Source organism: Gopherus evgoodei, chromosome 4 (genome assembly GCF_007399415.2).
Source record: "Gopherus evgoodei ecotype Sinaloan lineage chromosome 4, rGopEvg1_v1.p, whole genome shotgun sequence".
Lineage (NCBI taxonomy): Eukaryota > Metazoa > Chordata > Testudines > Testudinidae > Gopherus > Gopherus evgoodei.
In genome coordinates this window covers 8,765,007-8,786,067 of record NC_044325.1, presented here as the reverse complement: position 1 = coordinate 8,786,067, position 21,061 = coordinate 8,765,007, and the positions used below count along the sequence as shown (strand labels likewise).

General features: G+C 48.2%; 1 protein-coding gene across 8 annotated transcripts in view; it reads right to left on the bottom strand.

Moving 5' to 3' along the window:
• Window positions 1-21,061, bottom strand: part of FRMD6 (FERM domain containing 6) — a 75,956-nt gene that overhangs the window by 7,740 nt on the left and 47,155 nt on the right. For 6 of the 8 annotated variants that reach the window (XM_030562864.1, XM_030562865.1, XM_030562863.1 and 3 more), the window contains 6 exons: window positions 13,311-13,466; window positions 9,169-9,234; window positions 7,862-7,930; window positions 4,707-4,881; window positions 1,943-2,278; window positions 723-854 (listed from right to left, as the gene is read on the bottom strand). In XM_030562864.1, the coding sequence (XP_030418724.1) occupies window positions 723-854; window positions 1,943-2,278; window positions 4,707-4,881; window positions 7,862-7,930; window positions 9,169-9,234; window positions 13,311-13,466 (934 nt within the window). Of the gene's footprint in view, window positions 1-722; window positions 855-1,942; window positions 2,279-2,421; window positions 2,637-2,666; window positions 2,914-4,706; window positions 4,882-7,861; window positions 7,931-9,168; window positions 9,235-13,310; window positions 13,467-21,061 lie in introns of those variants that run through there. The other 2 variants (XM_030562870.1, XM_030562869.1) reach the window with 2 other exon arrangements.

Below are 21,061 nucleotides of genomic sequence, written 5' to 3'. Positions count from 1 at the left end.
TGTGTAAGTGGACTAAACTTCCAGTAGCTCCAAAGGAGAGAGACAGCAGGACTGAATTTATCTGTGTGTCTATTTTCACTCAGTATGAAATTCACCTGTGCGCATAAAGTTTTATTTGGAGGAATTAGGTGGGACTGAAGTGATGTGGTACATAGACTTTCTGCCAAGAGGTGAATTTCACCCTAGATGTACTGATAAAAGGATACAGTACATATATTACAAGCTACTGAAGTGAAATGTGCTTTTAAGATCCTCCCACTCCTGGCAATCCCTTATCTTAAAGGATCGCCATGGTTTCCAGTACACGTTCATCTGATCTTTGGTTGGACCCATTGCTACTGAGCAAACCCTTTGTTGCTGGCCTTAGGCAAGTTTCACATTGCTCAAAATTAAAACTGGGATTTGCACCATCGAACCCAATGTGGCCCCACAAAGGAAAGGAGATGAAGGGAGCTGGAAAGGGTGCTATTGACCACCGCCTCCCCTCGCCCCCCAAAGCAATCTAGTAGACTGTCCCACTTGGTGCTTTGATCTCACACCCAAAGGTAAATTCATGGGGATCTGATCTCCTGAAACATTTGTCTCCAGCTCTGTTGTGGCATTTGTCAAGATGACCCTTTTTTGTATGGCTTCTCATCTCCAGCACTTCTCTCTATGTGCTCTGAGTGATTTCACCTGTCATCACAGAAAGCAAGGTCAGGCATTTTCCTGTGGCATTTTACCCGAGTGTCCGTTAAACTTCCGTGATGTCAGCATATCCTCAGTGATGTAGATACACATGTCTGGGCTAACCTCGAGGGGCGACTCATTTGTCTGCTCCAGCTCTCGGGGGTCATCTACCAGCATTTCTATTTCTGAAGCAGAAGAGGAAGAAAAGATTGAATGATTTTCTAACATGGAAAGAGTGCCTGAAAAAAAACCAAAAACAAACCAACCACAACCGGAGGTTCTCTGCACTATACAATGGTTTGTCCCTACCGGCCAGCAGCTGCCGCATAAAGACAATTCTTGAGTCCATTACAGCTGCAGAGTCCTAAAAAGCAGCACTGAATGCCAGTCATGAGTGCAGAAATGCTTGAGAAATTGATCATCTATTATGTGTACTATGGTAGCGCCTATAGTTCTAAGGCGCACGGTTGCTGGGTGCTGCACTAACTAGCACAGGGTACATCCACACAGCAACTGGGAGGTGTTCCCAGCCCGGGGAGACAGACCCACACTAGCTCAGCTCCGGCCAATGCACTCACAGCAGCAGCCTGACCGCTGCGACATGGGCGGGCACAAGTCCAAGCTGGCCCAATGGTCTGGACTTGAGCTCTGGTGGCTAGTCCGTGCTACTGCCCGTGCCACAATGTCCACACCACTGTTTTGAGAGCACTAGCGTGTCTGTCTACCCACCTCTAAGCGCCAGTGCGGACGGACTCCCAGAGGCCCAATCACCCGCATCGCGATGCTGGAAAGGGATGTCTGTGGGTGAGATACGCGGGGGGGGAAATCATTTGTCCCCTGGCTGTCTTTGGCCAGTGCTCCATCCTACCAGCAATATTCAGCACCATGACTGCTTCCAACTGGATGCTGCGATGCAACAGCAAGGCTCAGGATTCTCACAGCCCAGCTCTAATTCTTTCCCCCAGTGTCTCTAGCATCCCCCCGAGCGATTTCAACTAGGATACTAAACTGATGAGGACGAGCTGCTTGGAACAGGCACAACACTGAAAAGGTTTTCCCTGCCAGCAGCACTGAAATAGCAGTCTAAGCCAGACATCTATTCTTTCCTATGTGCAGCCTATTTTAGAGGCTCAGCTGTGCACGGATGGAGAGCAATCACCCTGACGGTTTGGTCACAGATCTATCGCAACTCAGCAGCCAGTGAGACAGACTGCAGAGAACGCACATAGCACGGAAGAAATACTAGCTTGACAGGGCCATCTGCTCGGCTTACCGTCATCCTGAGAGTCCTCCTCCAGCCGGTCCTTCCCCCCGCTCTCCACCCCGGAGGTGTGGGAGCTGCCATGGCTGGTCATGGAGCTGCAGGTTTTCAGTTTGCGGTGCACAGCGGTGCCCAAGAAGCTGTCCTCCGGCCCCATCTCCCTGGGCTTGGTGTCTGACTCGATGCCGGAGGTGTGGGAGCTGCTATGGCTGGTCGTGGAGTGCCGCGAGAGGCGCTTGTGTTTGGCACTGCCCGCGCTGCTCCCGCTGGCTCGGGAGCGTTTCTCCAGCTGGTCCATGTCCAGGTCCACCGTGTCGCTGATGTAAGACTCCCGGTACTGCTTCTTCTCTGCAAGGCAAGCCAGGAGCATGGTCACTTCCCCACGGGAGCCTGGTGGCCTGCGAGGGGTGCCAACACACCCGGGATGCATACTGACTCTGGGCCAGACTGGGCCTGGGGGCAAGAAGCTGCTTGTTGCCTCTCCTACCCACCCTGTGTCTCCTGCCTCTGGGCAGCTGCTAGGCAACGGTGCAGGGACAGGCCCTTCCCAGGATCCCGAGCCATGGCCCTCGGAGCAACTGGCTGAGCACACAAGTGGGGATCGGCTGCCCTGTGGGTGTGATGGCAGGGGCACTCCCACCCCAGGCTGGATTCTGACACTCCTCGTTCCCCCTTCCACCTCTGAACAGCCCCAACCCCGGCAGGGCTGGAGCCCTCCCTGGTAGTTCTGGGCTACCTTGGGTCAGGCAGCACAAAGGTCAGACCCGGCAGCAAAGGGAGGACTGACACTACTGCCTCCCAGCATCTCTGTGGTGATGTGCAGCCCCAGAGGGGGCCAGAAGAGGGAGATGGAGCCAGAACAAGCCCCCACCCCCAGCCTGTGAAATACTAGCTAAATGGGACCATGCAGGGTGCACCCTCCCCTGTAATCTCTGTATCCTGATGCACAATCCCACCGCCCGTGCACTGAGGCCCAGACAGGCTCTGTTGATGCAGTGCAGCTATCTAATTAGGGTTGCGTTTATCACAGCACAGGGCCTCCTCCTGACTCCTCCGATGGCCCGCGGCCTTATCAGTAGGCCAGCATCTGCCTCCGGTGTGGTTATCGCACAGCCTGTTCTGCTGATGCTCAGCCCACACAAACAACAGCACGCAGCAGATTTCCCTCAGGGAACACATTCCTGATCTAAGTGAGCTGCAGGCCGCGTCAGGCCAGGCTCTGACCGGGAACATGCTGGACAACGCTGGACCCCCAGACAGCCCCTCGGATGGATATGGAAGAGATTTCTAGCGGCATTGCAGCGTGCCAGGGTAAATTCAAACCACTGGACTTCAGGATTGTGGAAACTGAAGGCAGGCTGAGTTTCAGGGCAAAGCCCCATTCCTTGCCTGGCTGCCTTTCGCTGGAAGAAGCAGTGCAGCAGGCTGGGCGTCGAGTGTACTGGGGCACAGGAAGATCAGTTGCCCCTTTCATGCTGGAGCTGCTAACATGACTGTGTCTTGCCAGCGCTACCTACCAAACAGCACACACTCCTGCCCCTCTACACACAGCTCTCTGCAGTTTGGGCCCAGTACTGGCAAACATAACGGAGTCCAGGCAAACAGCTCTGGGCACTCAATGGTGCAGGGGGCGGGGCAAGCTGGCCAGCGTCACCCTCACGGGGTATAAAGGGGCAGTAGCTCTGATCCCCCACCATCACCACCTCCAGCTTGGGGACTCTCACAACCCACATGGCACACCCTCACTGGCTATGCCATCTGCACTCTCCCAGCCTACTCTCAAGCTCCTAGATCATGCCCATCACCATGGTGTCTGATCTCTGTTGTGGGGCTTGACTCCTTGCTGTCATATGGCTCCAGATTCTCTCTGCACTTCCTAGCCCCGTGGCACAATGGGGAGATGGCATTTCTGTCTGGTTTTTGGCCTTCACATGACCACATGGAGGGGTTTGGCCTTTGATAGTAACAGCCGGGGCTGAAACTTCCCCTGATTTCAAGAGCACCGGGGGGGGGGGGGGGGAAGCTGCCCAGCCCAGCAGCCCACAGTCCAAGTCCCTCCTCCCAGCATGGGTGGGGACTCGTTCAGAAACCTGTGCACGCAAACCGCACAGCATGTGAGCCAGAGCAGGAAACCGCAAGAGTAACGCAAGCCAGGCCCTGCAGGAGAAGACGCCAATTCTGTCCTGTCAGGGAGGCCAGTCGCTTTCTTGTCAGTTTTATGCAATTGCCTCCAATCCATCATCGCTAGAGCAGGAGGCCACAGGGGACCAAACTGCAGCTGCGGACAGCAGGAGAGCTGGTCAGAAAGAGTCCGAGGAAATATGTCTCATTGGAATTTGCCAGTTCAGTGAAATCAGAATGTTTCTCACATGTGGTCCAATTTCCCCCAAGAACCCACTGAAACCCTGCCAGCTGGAATGCCGCAGGGGTGGGGACCCCAGGGCTTCCAGGGTCTGCGGCTCTGGATCACCTCTGGGCCTGCCCACCAGGCAGACTGCCCCGGGGCTGAGGGGGTCTCCGGGGCTGCCCACTACGCAGTCTGTCCTGAGGCTGGGGGGGTCTCTGGGCCTACCCCAGGGGGCTCCATCCCCTTTCATGGAGAGTTTTGAAATTCTTGGTTTCCCTCCATGACCTAGAATAGCCTTTCTCCACTCAGCTCTAGACAGCAGCTCAAGCCAGATGAGAGGCTGCAGCGCCACTGTTCGGAGTCAGACTGTTGTAGGCTGCGGGGGAGCAGTAAAACACAGTATAGCCAGATTAAAACACAGCCGAGTACCTTCATTCTCCTCAAGTTTCCTGACCTGCCGCAGGATCGGCTGCAGATTCATATAGAGGCGATGGCTATTGCTGAGCAGCTGCAGGAGGTGCCTGGAGCGCATGGGACAGCCTGTGTAGTAGATGAGTTTCCTGGCCGATGGCAAACCATCTGGCAAAATCTCAAATTTCTTACCCTGTGCGGAACAAGGAGGAAATATCAGTATCTGCACTGCAAAGGTTTGTAAAGGGAGGCGTTCAGCCCTGAATACAGAGACCCATTACTCTGTTCCTGCTGCTCCCTCGTGAAAGGTAAAGGGAGCTTTGAGGAAACAGTGGAAGTTTGCTCTATTTAAGATGACTCTTTAAAGTTACTAGCAGAACAATCAGTTACCCCAGGGCACATTGTCTCACTGCATTTCAAAGTCAAACACAGGAAACAAACACGGTTTGCTCTGCATTACACAACGCTGCCAAAAACCATGCCCGGCGTCAGGGCTGGCAGGTTCCCACTGCTAGACCAGGCAGGTGGTTTGGCTTCAGTTATTCCGTTTCACAGGGAGAAAGTAATAAGTGCATGAGACACTTCAGCAGGAGAACAAACAGATTCATTTACACAATTTAATACACAAACAATGCTTAATGCTCCTGTGTCAGGCAGGAGGTTAGACAAGAGGATTATAATGATCTCTGCCGGGCTTAACATCTATGAATCTTTCTAGCACCAATTTGGCTCCGTTTGGTGTGACTGGGAGCTTTGCCACTGGTTCCAGTAAGAGCGGCCCTGGTTTAACAAGTTCCCAACCTGTACATTCCATTTGGTGCTTCAGCTGTAACGATCTAAAGGAAATAACAGAGGTGTTACTCTGGATGAATTATTTTTCCCCTTTACTACTAAGACCATAAGAACGGCCATACTGGGTCAGGCCAATGGTCCATCTGGCCCAGGATCCTGTCTTCCAACAGTGGCCAATGCCAGGTGCTTAAGAGGGAATGACAGAACAGGCAATCATCGAATGATCCATTCTCTGTTATCCACAGCCAGCTTCTGGCAGACAGAGGCTAGGGACACTCAGAGCATGGGGTTGTAGCCCTGTCCATCTTGGCTAACAGCCATTGACAGACCTATCCTCTATGAATTTATCTAGTTCCTTCTGAACCCCGTTACAGTTTTGGCCTTCACATCATCTCCCGGCAATGAATTCCACAAGTTGACTGTACATTGTACTGACTTTATGATGCTCACATTTAAATACCCAACAACCAGGCAACTCAATGGATTGACGAGATTCTAGCAAATTTTCAGTAAAACAGAGTTTCTAAAACTGCTTTCATACCTGTACCATTATGGGGAAAAAGAATCAAACCAGGATCAAACCTGTTCATATTGATTTTCCTCACATCAATATTTTTCATTGCTCTCCAATTCAAAACAAGTTCACACTTGAGATTCAGCTTCTTGCTCCTGCTAGGCCTAGAGCGCAGAGTGGGGCTGGGCTAAAAAGAAGAAGAGGCTAAAGGAAACAGACTTTTCCCAATCAGATGCCGAGTGTATCTATGATCTTAGAGCTTGATTGAAGGTCTGAATGTCTTTGCAGTCTCTTGAGTGTCCATGAAGCAGTATTCCCCAAAAATGTATCTGGGCAAAAAGGTCAAAAGTAGCTAGTGATTTGGAGTTTCTCAGAGTTTAGATGCCAAATCTGTGACACCTCAAAGAGCCTGTTTTTCAGCAATACCGAGCACCTGGCCTCTGAACATTTTGGTCACTGTTAACACAAAACCTTAAGTCTAAAATATTCAAGACTCCCACCCAGCTCAGCCAGCTCCTTCATGGCTTGGAAACTGTTGTTGCAACCTATCAGTTAACAATCCATCTTATGGTCTCTCATCCTGGTCCTAAGAGCACGGTAACATTTGCCTGTTTCTGTACCAGGTTCTGATCAGTTACGCTGGTGTATACAGGGAGTAATTCCACTGTTTTCAGGCTTTTGAAAGGGGTTGTCTTCAGTGGAGTTCCAGGTATGTAACTGAGATCAGAATCTGGCCATATGACAGTCACAGACTTGTAAGATATACAGTTAAGTCCAAAGCTGACTGCAAGGACTTACAAAGGGAGCTCATAAAACTGGGTGACTGGGCAACAAAATGACAGATGAAATTCAATGTTGATAAATGCAAAGTAATGCACATAGCAAAACATAATCCCAACTATACATATAAAATGATGGGGTCTAAATGAGCTGCTACCACTCCCAAAAGATCTTGGAGTCACTGCAGACAGTTCAGCGAAAACATCTATTCTATCTGCAGCAGCAGTCAAAAAAGGGAACAGAATGCTAGGAACCATTAGGAAAGGGATGGATAATGAGACAGAAATGGTCATAATGCCACTATGTAAGTCCACAGGACACCCACAGCTTGAATACAGCGTGCAATTCTGGTTGCCTCATCTCAAAAAAGATGCATTTGAATTGGAAAACGTACAGAAAAGGGAAGGAAAAATGATTAGGGGGTACAGAACAGCTTCCAGACGAGGAGAGATTAAAAAGATTGTCAGCTTGGAAGAGAGACGACAAAAGGTGGACATGGTAGAGGTATAAAATCATATATGGTGTGGAGAAAGTGAATAGTGAAGTGTTATTTACACCTTCACGTAAAGCAAGAACCAGGGGTCACCCAATGAAATTAATAGGCAGCAGGTTTAAAACAAACAAAAGGAAGTATTTTTTCCACACAATGCACAGTCAACCTGTGGAACTATTAGCCAGGGGATGTTGTGAAGGCCAAAAGTGTAACCGGGCTCAAAAAAAGGAGGACCTGGAGGATAGGTCCATCAATGGCCATCAGCCAAGATGATCAGGGACACAATCCCATGCTCTGTGTCCCTAAACGTCTGACTGCCAGAAGCTGGGAGTGGATGACAGAAGATAGATCACTCGATAAATACCCCTCTTCTGTGCATTCCTTCTGAAGCATCAGGCATTGGCCGCTGTCGGGAGACAGGATACTGGGCCAGATAGACTACTGATCTGACCCACTACGGCCATTCCAATATTCTTATAGGCAGTCTGCGGGTCAGTGGGAAGCTGATGAAAGATGAGAGGAAAACCTCACTGTTAAAAAAGAAAGATACCTTTCTTTACATATGTTACGAACCCGTTATTGTTCTGTACTCACCACAAACACAAGTTTTCCCACATTTGTCCAGGGGAAGTCATAAAGCAACTGTCTTTCTTCATCTAAATTCTGAGAAACAAATTGCACACTGAGAATGGGATTTAGGAAACCTGAGACAGATTCATTACTTTTACTGACTTAGGAACAAGCTGAAACACAGCTGATAACTTCTTTCCCCTGATACGCTCAAATTTCGAAGCACTGTCCTCCTAAGGTCTCTAGCATAGATATGGCTTAAGTTTCATGAAGCCATCCAAAGGGTAAAATTCTCTGTGATGCACATAGGTTATTCTGCATTCATTCCTTGCCTGCCAATCCCAATGACATCAATGAGAAAACAGCCTCTGGAATGCGTGCAGAATATCCAGCACAGACCCAAAGTGCAGCTCAGAGAAGAGGATTCTGCTGAATGACTTTTCTGTAGCTGACATCTCGCAGAGTCAAAGCAATTAATATTTGCACCCTTTTTGCAATTTGCTCAAGAAGATGTTTGTCTGTGCAAATCCAAGTGCTGTAATACACTGTAAGTTGTCCATGATAGCTACTGGTGTGTGCGTGTCTGGCAGGTCCCTCTGTTGTTACAGATCTCAGCTAGGGAGCTGTGACTCTTTAGTTCATGCCGTTGGCTCTGGAGATCCCCAGTTCAGTCCTTGGTGCACTGGCTAGCAGGTCAGCACATTTCTAGTGCAGTTAGTATCTTACTGTTAATTTTTACTAGATGATTGACCCAAACAGGGATTGCTGAATTTCAAAAGTATTTGAGAAACTTCTGATTAAAAAAAAAAAAAAAAGATGGAAAAATAAGCAGGAGTCAAAATGGCCAACTTCCACCGGTGAAGCAAAAGCCACTAATTCTAGATCAGGGGTTGGCAACTTATGGCACGCGTGCCGAAGGTAGAACATGAGCTGATTTTCAGTGGCACTCACACTGCCCAGGTCCTGGCCACCGGTTTGGGGGGCTCTGCATTTTAATTTAATTTTAAATGAAGCTTCTCAAACATTTTAAAAACCTTATTTATTTTCCATACAACAATAGTTTAGTTCTATATTATATACTTATAGAAAGAGACCTTCTAAAAACATCAAAATGTATTACTGGCACGCAAAACCTTAAATTAGAGTGAATACATGAAGACTTGGCACACCACTTCTGAAAGGCTGCCGACCCCTATTCTAGACCATGAAACTTGAGATCATCAGGTGAGAAAAATGTATCACTGTTTTCATTTCAGACAGCCTGATTTCAGTGAGAAATGCTCAAGATATGAGAGCAAAAAATGGGCTGATGGATACATTCAGCTACGTACCTGAAAGATCTGTATGCCCCGCGTTGTCAACCCAAGGGTTAATGAGGCTTCGATTTCCCTTTTGTCCTAAAAAAATCCACAGTGCTTTTAGTAAATACTTTTCAGTATAAAATAAACATACAGTAGATCCCTGAAGAGAAGAAAGGCAATAGCCTAGGCTGTCATTTTGTGGGAAATAATTGTAGCATTATGCTGTTTAATAATTGCATGCGGATGGCTCAGGTTTCTTGAATACAATACGTAAAAAGGATTTGGGTCTGAGTTATGGGAGGTATGAGCACCCGCTGCTCTTACCGACTGCAACTGGAGCTGTGGGTGCTCGCACTTCTGAACAATCAGGCCCATACATATATAAATAAAAGCACAGCACTATCAAACAAGTGTGTGTGTGTGTGTGTGTGTGTGTGTGTGTGTGTGTGTGTGTGTGTGTGTGTGTGTGTGTGTGTGTGTGTGTGTGTGAGAGAGAGAGAGATTTTATATATAAACAACATGGTTTACAATTGGTGATATACCCACAGTTTTGACAGTGGTGTGATACTCCGATACACGCACCCCCATCAAGAATTCCATTACACTCCCTGTCAAAACCACCCAAACATTTTCTAGTTTCTACTTCTATAGCAATATATTAAGCACAACTCCTCTGCATTTCTGAACCAAATACTTTTGCATTCCCATTTGCTACTGGGAAAGATTTTGAAACCTGGAGCCAAAGATCGCACAACTTCCTGAATCGCTTAAGCATACTGCATCTGTTCCAAATACTGGATGTGTTTGAAAGACCTACAGTAAATAAATCTACTCCTACTGCGTAGGTATCTTCTCTAATTGCTTCCATCTGCTGCGGAGTAACACCACACAGTCTCAAATTTTCTATACTAGATGTTATGTCATTAAAAATGCACATCAATTACTGGGTTTATTTGAAGCACTTTATGTAAATAAATCAAAACAAAACTTCTCAACTCAGACCCCAAAAAACGACTCACAGAAAAGTGGCAAATTAAAGAAGGTCTCAGAAAAGGAGGCGTAAAAAACTTTAGGTTTCTGCAGAAGACATTTTAAAAGAGAAGCTCAATTGCGTTTATTTTAAAAGACGACCTATTTTCTGATGTTTAGACAAAAACGTAAAGAGGGCAGGATAGCACACAGAGGCAGGGCTGGAAAAGTCTCTGATGCATGTTAACCCTGGAAATTCAGGCCACATTAGGCATTATCAATCCAGACAAACACACCTGTGTTGGAAGGTGTGTGATGTCATTATTGGGCATCATCCATAAGCGTTTCACAAAGACCGTGGCTTGAGAATTGTTACTGTTACAGGCATCCAGGGCTGGACTGTCACTGTTACAGCCATCAATGGCTGGATCGTGACATTACAATGTGTCCTGTGTAAGGGCTGGTGCATCACCGTAGTGCCCCGGGAGTAGATCAAGATATTGGGATCCTCCATGGCTCCCCTTTGCTGTGGTGAGAGGAGCAAGCTACACCTCGTAACCCCCGTTCACTTGGCCAGCTACTCTGGTCAGTGAGTATAGATGGAAGGGGATGGCGGGGGCCCATCTCAGATTACTTGCACCCAACAGGGGGTACCAGGCGAGTAGCCAGAAGTCACTATCTTAGCAAAGGAGGAACAGGAATGGCAGGGCGATGACAATCTAGCCTTAAAGCAAAAATCGGGTAACCACCACACCCATATGCCGGAATGCGAAAGTAAGAGGCTCCAGATGTGCTGTTTGCAGCGGAGCAGTCTCTACCATTCTGAATCGAGGATTTGAGATTCATTAAAGAGATGGGTATTTGAGAAGGGTTCCACTCCTTGGCATTCACACAGCAAAGCCAAATCCAGGCATGTAACAATGCATAATCTGGGCCAAAAGCTCCAGCGACTGACACGAATTGAGTCCTCTTACAGGCAGGAGAATGCTGACACGAGGAGAATTGCCCCAAAGAACCCATCATTGGAGAAATCCTTTTATCCCAGCAACAGGCCAGCTGCACAGCTGGTGGAAGTGGGCATGCCTCTACTGAAAGCAGTGGAGCGTCGCTGATTTATAAAAGAGGTTTGAGAATTAGATAATGGACTTAACCTCTATGCATTTAAGAGCTATTAGCCAGGATGGGTAAGTAAGAGTGTCCCTAGCCTCTGTTTGTCAGTTTGTCTGTTTGTCAGAAGGTGGAGATGGACGGCAGGAGAGAGATCACTTGATCATTACCTGTTAGGTTCACTCCCTCTGGGGCACCTGGCATTGGCCACCTTTGGTCTGACCTAGTATGGCCGTTCCTATGACACTGCAAGGAAGTCAGCGGGCGTTTTGCCATGGACATCAACGGGAGCAGGATCAGGCCCCAGGTGAGGATTTGGAACAACAGCGCAATAAAAAGGCTTAAAAACTCAATTGAACAGTTCAGGTCCAGAGACTTCAGTGAAGTGACTCCTGATTTCGGCAGAGCACTTGCTTGAAGTTAAGTATGTGCTTAGGCACGTCAGTGCTTTGTTGAATCGGGGCCTAGGTGAATCATCATTTAACTTGTGTGATAGACCCAGGCCAGTTGGGTACAGCAGAATAGCAGAAGGCAGATATACTGCCTCTGGATTACCAGTTTTCTGTTCCCTGACTGACCAGAGCAGGGGCTGCTCCAGGCTAATGAGAACACCTGACTCTAGTTAACCTGCAAAGAGTCAGGTGAGGCCATTAAGCTAATGTTACCACCTGAATCTAATTAAGGCCCTGCTGATACTATAAAAAGGACTCCAGTCAGGCAGAGGAGAGCCAGGGAGCCAGAGGAGAGGAAGTGCGGCTGAAGGGCTGGTTAATGAAGACACCCCCAAACCATGGTTAAGGCAGCCCTAAGGTAAGGGTGAAGAAGGGAGAAGCAGGAGAGCTGTGGGGAAGTGGCCCAGGGAAATGTAGCAACTCTGGCAGTGAAAGGTTGGCTGCCAACAGCTGCTACCATTAGGGTCTCTGGGCTGGAACTCAGAGAAGAGGGTGGGCCCAGGTTCCCCCCAACCCACCACTACAGGAACATCTCCTGGGAAGGGACGTCAGGCCCCTGTCAGGACAGGAGGCTAAACTGTTCTGAAATAAGCCCCCAGGGACAACAGAGACTGTGGGAGTTCTCTCACCAACCTCTTTGCTGGCCTCAGTAGACTGTAACCCTGGCCCTAGAGAGAGAGGGGCTACGTGGAGGGTCACAGTGAGCCACTGAGGCTAGCATAAGCCGCCTAGAAGTGCAGGACCCACAGGGACAAGGTCAGAGCTCTGCCACACTTGGCTTTAGATCCGTGTAACTGCATTTCAATGGAGTTACTCCTGATTTACAGCTGCGTAAGTGAGAAGAGAATCATGGCTTCTATGTAAACACAGCAGTATTAGGAATGGTTCTATCAGAGCTAATGCCGGCCTCTGTTGAAGCGTAACTGGGTAGTGTTTATTAATGCACCGTGGGGAAAAGGAAGAGAGATGTGGAGGAAGAATACACACTGCTTTACTATTTCACCCATTTAGCCAAATAGGCGGCAAGCAAATGTTGGTCATTTCAAGCACAGACAACATGGAAAAATAAATCTCGCAGCTGTTTCCAGCCGGATGCCATCTCCATAGTATTCAGCATTCGAATCCTCTTTAATAATTCATTCATTGCTGGAATTCATCGTATTTGTATTTGTAGTTTGCTGTTACTCTGCTCTCCAGCAGACAAACATCTTCTCTTTAATGTGAGGACTATTACAAAACGTCATATGAAACATCAGGCTGTTATCAAGCAAATGTTTCATTTCCAGGAGGAAAGAAATGTAAAATCTGTCATGGAAGGATGAGAAATTACCCCGAAAATCTTGTATGCTGTGCAGCATCCAGCTCACCCATCCCATCGGTATATTATGCCTGCTTTTCATCTTGTCTCCTCTTAACTTTTAAAAATAAAAAGTACTATAAAAAGCAGCAATATCCGGCCTCTTGGAGTTAAGTGCATCATTGATCTGCCTCTAAGACTGATCCATGATAACGATCAAGTGACATCTCTAATGCAGCACTTCCCAAGGCATGCTAGAAATTATTCAAACAGCTGTCCTCTTTAATAAAAAGCACCCCAAATCAAAAGCATATCATCTGCCCTGCAGATCTGCTGCCCTCTCTCACCTTATACAATCTGTAGTAATGAACAGCGACATCGTCCAGCCGGACTGCCTCCTTAATATATTTAAGATGTGCTTCGGAGGCTGTGAGTGCAAACTGATCTTTGTGCATGTTTGGAATGTGCTTTACGATGTAGTCTTTCCCTCTCTTTGTCAGCACCTGTTAGAAGAAAATCAAGAGACACCAGTCAGTGCCTGCTCTTGGGACGAAAGCAGCAGCCTGCAACTGGCCTGCTGCTTCTGAGAGGCAGGAAAACAGGAACTATTTTTTTAAAGTTAGGTTTCCATGTGGGGTGATGACCTATTGCACCACCTGTTAGTCTATTGCTCTCAGATATTTGCACAATATCTGAGCACCTCACAATTCCCCTGTGAGGCAAGGCAGGGCTAATGTCCCTATGGGGAACAGCAGCAGAGAGAGAATAAGTGACTTGCCCAGGCTCACACAAGAAGTCTGTGTCAGAGGAGGGAAGGGAACCCTGGTCTCCTAAGCCACAGGCTACTGCCCATCCTTCCGGCTACCGTCTGTCACCATGTTCTGCAGCTGAACCGGCAACACTGGGAAGCCACTGAGCTCCTCCCGCTAGCACAGCACAGCTAAGGAGCTGTTACTTAGCACCGAGGAAACAAAATCATACGCAACAGCGAAGTATTAAAGCAGATCCACTGTCCAGACTTTTAAAGACAGACTGGGGCGTAACAGCCTCCTCCCCACAGTGCTGCCAAGCAAGTTCCCTGGCTCAGCAGGCTTTATTTCACCTTCAGCTGCCCAGAGCTGGATGTGGGCAAAGAGACCCAGCCCCCACCTTAGGGATAACGCACCAGTGGCACTGCTCCCAGAGGGACTGCCAGGGAAAGGGTGGCTGCAGCACTGGGTGCCCCGGAGATATAGGAAGGAAACCGCCACAGTTTGCTAGCCTTTCCCCACCACTGCCTGGGCCTCGCCCTCCACCTGTCTGCAGTCGGACAGATGATGATGCAGGCCCCTGCATAGCCTGTGCCCCGGAGAGGGTCAGACTAGCCGATCTAATGGGCCCTCCTGGCCTTTAATGCTATAATATCTATAGGATGACCTGCTCTCCCTCTCTCCTGGGCCAGGTGTCCTTAAACCTCTCTTCTGCCGAGGGTAGAGGAACCACTTGCCAGGGGAGGTTTCTAAAAGCTCTGGGGTGGTGGGGAGAGCAAGGCAGCACACAGGGTCCAGTGCAAAGTGCACCAGTCAACAGAGACCCAACCCCCGACTCCAACATGCTTTGGGTCAGGCCACAGCTTTTCAGAAAAGTTCAGCTCCCACAATTGGGCCAGATTTTCTCAGGAGCTCAGCACAGGGGGTTGTCGCAAGGATTCATTAGTCAGGGTTTGCACAGCGCTTAGCCAATGGGAGGGGGCTATTACTCCTCAGTGGATCTGATCCTACACAGGGCTGAAATTCCTCCCAATCACAAAAGCACATTTGCAAAGCCCAGACCCTGGCTGTGGAAAGGCTCCGAGCTCCCTTCTGAACCATGTAGAATGCAGCGTTTAACCAAGTGAGCCACTTGCCTTGGGCTTCCACTCAATTATAACAATACTTGGCACTTCCATGGCCCTGAACAGTCACAGCCTTGATGCAGGCAGCTACTGATGACCCCCATTTTGCAGATGTGGAAGCAGGAATGGAGGGGTTAACAGGCAGTGTTGGGAATAGAACACTCCCTACTCCCAGACCCACACTCCAACCACTAGGTCCAACATCGCTGCCCTGGAGGATTGCCGCTTTCTTCATTCATTCTGGCTGCCAGATGTAGTGGGAGTATTACCAGAACATCATTGGCGCTTCTGCTGCAGGATGCTGAGCCTCAACAAACGACCTGACTGATGATCCTGAAATCATCAAACAGCTCCATCATGATGAAATGTCAAGCACGGGCTCTCTTCTCCAAGAGGTTAGGTCCCCGAAAACCAGCAATAAGAGACTGTGGCATTCGAGGCCAGCCATGCACCTGCTTTTCAGCGGCAGATGGTCACCACGCTGTCTCACAGCACTGCCAGCATGATGTACTCCACAGTATGCGTGCTAGGCTGGCACAGCCCCTTACTGCAGCCACATCTGTCGATACAATACCAAGACCAAAGTCCCGCCCAGCGTTAGCTACACCGGCAAAAGCACTCTTCCTCCAGCTTGGATGTGCCTACAGTAGGCGCTCTGACAGCTTGGGGATGTGTGTGAATTTTTCACAAGCTTAACTAACTGCCGTGCTAGCAGAACTTCATAGCACAGATCAAGTCTGAGAGAGACAGACACACCTTCCACTTCAATGACATGCCTATGGCAATTTGCGCCAAGCCCTTGGACATTTTGGGGAAGAAACCCCATTTTGTTCCGTCACTCTCCCGTTCACCTATACAGTCTCACTAGCCAATGGAGTTTCAGAGAGGTAAGTTCAAGGCAGAATTTGACCTAACAACATAATAAAATGGTATTGTTTTCTCACAACGTATCACCCCGACAGCCTGAAATTCTAGAAGATCAGCTTAGATTAGTGGCCATTATAAGTGGCTATATTCATGCTGAGTAGTGGGTTTTATCCTCTGCAATTTCAGAGGCTGGACTAAGACATATGGATATAGAACAGTTAGAACATAAGAACGGCCAGACTGGGTCAGACCAAAGGTCCATCTAGCCCAGTGTCCTGTCTTCCAACAGTGGCCAGTGACAGGTAGTAGCGCAGCTGGGGGCGAGCAGGAGGAGTGGCTGCTTCCACTGACCAGAAAAGTGGCACCTTTAACTTTTACTCACCCAGCGGCACTCCGGGTCTTCGGTGGCACTTCGGCGGCGGGTCCTTCAGCCGCTCCGGGTCAGCTGGGATTTTTCTTTTTCTTCGCGGCAGGTGGCGCCTTTTTTTACATGTTCGCTCCCCCTTGATGCTAAAACCTGGCTTCGCCACTGATGCCAGGTGCCCCCAGAGGGAATGAACAGGTAATCACCAAGTGATCCATCCCCTGTTACCCATTCCCAGCTTCTGGCAAACAGGGGCTAGGACACCATCCCTGTCCATCCTGGCTAACAGCCATTGATGGACCTGTCCTCCATGAACCTATCTAGTTCTTCTTTGAACTCTGTTATAGTCTTGGCCTTCACAACATCCTCTGGCAAAGAGAGGCTAAAACACAGGAGTAGGGAGGTGTGTGTTTTCATTTTCTATTCTTATTAAGTTCAACTCTTCCATGATGTTCACAGTGCACACAAGATTCTCTGGATGTGAACATTTGCACAGAGATCTTTACATTAACAATCATTCAGTATTTGTATGCAGAGATACAGCCACTCTCCATAGACTCCACCTCCAAGAAAGCTGTCAGTTATTTCACTGGCAGCAAGATGTGGCCCAATGTGTGCTCCTAGAAAGGACTTCATTAATCAATTTTCAGGTGGTAAAATGTGGATAAATATCATAGTGAGAAGGGCTGTTCTTGAGCCCTGCCCTCTGAGACAGGGAAGCAGGCGAGTCTCTCAGAAAGTCTACTTAGGTATTTAGCAGAATCTAAACAGTACCAGCTGAGCACTTCACTTGGATGTTGCTCACTTTGAGAGCCATGGTCAGAGATAAGCATGTGTGGATCTGAAGAAGAGCTTTGCCCTTCGGCCTCATTTAACCAACTGTGTTGGTTAAGTACAAAAAAACCCTACACTCCTAACCGCCAGAAAAAGCCCTCGTGTAGATGCAGCAAAAAAGTCCTTTTGGTGATACAATGCAGTTTGTTTGGGGAAGTGGTATAGTTATACCAGCAAAAGAACTTTTATAAGCTACATCTCCACTCGGAGGATTTACCAATATAGCTGTACTAGCAAACCTTTCCTTGTGTAGTGTGACAAAGTTCCTCCTCTACCCTGGCGGGTCCAGCGCTTATTGGTGGATTTGCTCGCCTCACAGATTTACCCTGTGGGTCAGGAGACAGCCCAGAGACCTTCCCCTCTGGTAGAAGCCACTGTCCAGGTCAATTCCTCCTGTGTTTGATTAGGAGTTGGGAGGTTTTGGGGGGAACCTGGGCCTACCCTCTTGTCATAAACAGATAGCTAAGGGTTATGTTCTTTTACCTGTAAAGGGTTAACAAAGGGAACCAAACACCTGACCAGAGGACCAATCAGAAAACAAGACTTTTTCAAATCTGGATGGAGGGAAGTTTGGGTGTGAGTTCTTTGTCTTGGTTCGGTGACCCTCTCAGCTCTGGGAGTGATCTCTCTATCTCCAAGTTTTCTAATCTTCTGTTTCCAAGTTGTAAGTACAAGGATAGGAAGACAATAGGTTTATATTGTTTTTTTGTATTTACATGTGTGTAGTTGCTGGAATGTATTAAATTGTATTCTTTTTGGATAAGGCTGTTTATTCATTTTTTCTTTTATGCAATTGACCCTGTATATTGTCACCTTGATACAGAGACCATTTTTATGTCTTTTCCTTTCTTTTTATATAAAGCTTTCTTTTTAGGACCTGTTGGATTTTTTTTTTTTAGTGGGGGCTCAAGGGGATTAAGTCGGCAGCTCACCAGGGAGTTGGTGGGAGGAAGAAGACAGGGGGGAAGAGAGAATCTCTTTGTGTTAGATTTACTAAGCCTGACTTTGCATACCCTCTGGGTGAGGGGTGAGAGAGATTGATCTCTCAGTACTTGTGTTTCAAGGACTTGAATATCCTAGGGTCCCCAGGGCGGGGAAATCTGGGAGGAGGTAAAGAGGGGGAAGGGAAGTGGGTTATTTCCCTTTGTGGTGAGACTCAGGGCAGCTGAGTCTTGGGGTTCCCCAGGGAAGGTTTTGGGGAGACCAGAGTGAGCCAGACACTGGAATTTTTCTGGCTGGTGGCAGCGATATCAGATCCAAGCTGGTAATTAAGTTTGGAGGTTTCATGCTAGCTTCTCATGTTCTGAACTCTAAGGTTCAGATCTGAGTAGGAAAGTTATGACAACTCCAGGTTCCAGCCCAGGGCCCTGTGGATTGCAGCTGTCTAGAGTGCCTCCTGGTACAGCTGCATGACAACTACAACTCCCTGGGCTACTTCCCCATGGCCTCCTCACAACATCTTTATCCTCACCATTGGACCTTCCTCCTGATGTCTGATAACGCTTGTACTTCTCAGTCCTCCAGCACTATGCCTACTCACTCTCGGCTTCTTGTGTCTCTTGCTCCCAATTCCTCGCATGCACTTCCTCTCCTCTGACTCCCTGGCTCCCCTTGGCCTGACTGGAGTGAGCCCTTTTATAGCATCAGAGGGGCCTTAATTAGAGTCTGGTGCTTAACAGCCTCACCTGACTCTTAGCAGGTTAATTGGAGTCAGGTGTTTTCATTAGTCTGGAGCAGCCCCTGCTCTGGTCACTCAGAGAATAGAAAACTGCATATCCAGTGGCCAGTATATCTCCCTTCTACTACTCTGCTGTTCCCAGCTGGCCTGGGTCTATCACAGTAGACAAGGCCTTAGTGTTCACAAAGAGAAGTATAGTGATCCACTACAGACAACTATTCACGACCAGTTTTCAAACAGGTTATTGGCCCGTTCCTAACAAAGAAAAAGGACAAAGCACCTACAAGCACAGAGTGACCTACTCGTTAACAAAGCTCTTGGGAACTCACAAAGTTGCAGCAGGATTATCCTAGTGTGCAAGAAATGGGACTGACTCCCCAAAAGCAGATTGTTACTTCCATTTTTGGCTAGCGATTTCAAAGGCAACCCCCCAAATCCCACTAAAACTCCATGTGAACTGAGTGCCTAACTCCCTTAGGCTCCATGGTAATGCTTTAAGGCTGGGATCGTCAAGCATTTCAGCATCCGGTTATGAAACCAGTTGGCTAAATTCCACCCATTTAAGTACACCCCAGTGTACTAAAAACTTTCTGAAGTGATTTTTTAGATGCTGTGAGGGACATGCAGCGACTCTGGGCTAAGAAAACAAAGTATTTACTCTTCAGCTAAACCGGGAGTTGGCCAATACCAGTGAGCTCTGTTCAAGAGAATAAAGTCAGCAATCAACAGGGACAACAGTGCCTACATCTTTAACATCCAATGGCTACTGCAAAACCATTGACACCAACGAGTCACTTGATGGTCAGGGTGGACAGCAGCTGAAGATGATTTTCCAGGGTGATGGCCGAAGAGCAAATGCAAACTTTGGAAGCATAAGCAGGGGCACATTGACTAGCAGCAGGTAGGTGTTAACACTGCAAATGACACGAGCGAGGCCACTACTGCAACACTGCGTCCAGCTGTGGTATCCACACTTCAGAAAGGACGTTGACGTATTGATGGGGTGTGGGGAAGGGCTCTGAGAAGGATTCGAGATAGTTGCTGAAAATTTTTCATCCCTCAATGAACCTCCCGCCTGCCCTCACCAAAAGGCATCGAAATGGAATATTTCCCATGGAAGTTTCCATTTTCATGAAAAGCCATTGTGAAGAGCTCTGCTTGCCATACTGCCCTCTGTTCAGGACAGACGTACAGCAGTGGTACAGTGGGGGCATAGTGACGAGGTGTATAAACCCCACTCCAGAACTGAAGGGGTTAAGGAACAGCTCTGGGTCCAGACAACTCCACTAGGGTGACCAGACAGCAAATGTGAAAAATCGGGACAGTGTGTGTGTGGGGGGGGTAATAGGCTTCTATATAAGAAAAAGCCTCAAATATCAGGGCTATCCCTTTAAAATCGGGACATCTGGTCACCCTAAACTCCACCCCTCTATCCCTCCATGGTGGGCCTCAGTTGGAGGCGGAGCTTAAAAGGGAACCAGACAACTCAGAAGGGGCCAGACAGGGCAGGGCAGAGACCGACCCAGAGAGCTCCTGAGGGAGGGTGCGGCAGAAACCATTCGCTGGGAGAAATGCCTGCCTGCTGAGCCTTGTGGGGCTGCAGCTACTGCTATTTGCATTTCCTTTATTACCTTGCCTCAGACTTCAAGGCTTTGGGTGGGTGGTGGAGGATAGGAAGCGGCCCAGGGAGAGGCAGCCTTGAGCTCTGCCTTTTAGTCACTATATGGCCTTGAGTGTCACTACTTACCTGCCTCAGTTTCCCTAAGTGTAAAATGGGATTGTTACAGTTGTGGCACATAAGCGATTAGTTAATGGCTGCCGTGTGACAGTTTACACTTGTCAGGTGTTGCAGATGGGTTACATATCACTTCTGTTCATTTTCAAGGGAGCAAGGACAGCGAGAAAAGAGCTCATTTGTCTGCAGGCTGACAGTTCTATAAAGGGTTTAAAGTTTAAAGAACTCCCAGCTGGGCTGAAGGCTTGGATACACTGTTCCATCCTGATGCACTTTCAAACCAGGTGAGATGTAAGCTCCTGAAATAGGAGGTTTGAAATGGAAACACTGGCTCAACCCTGCTCTAAGTGTGTAATTAGCCTACACTGTGAGTGCACTCATGTCTTCACTAGAGGATGTCATCTGGAGTGTTTTAACATGCAGCAAAAGCTCACAACCAGCCAGCAAAGCACATCGGAGACGGCAAGTGGCCACATTAACCCACAGACAAAGAGAAATAACAGTCTGTGCACTAATCAAAGTAAGGCCCCGCTCCTGCGAACATGCACAGGAGTAAAGTTACCTATGTGCATAAGGGTTCGCAAGACTCAAGTGCATGATACATGCAGGTTGGATGCAGCAGAAGAGCCATGAAGAATCCCAAAGAACTGCTAAAAAGGCCACGAGCCTGACATGTTCATAACAATTTGCGTGAACTAAATAATAATTAAAAAAAACCTCTTTCTGGTAGAGCTCCCTTTAAACAGT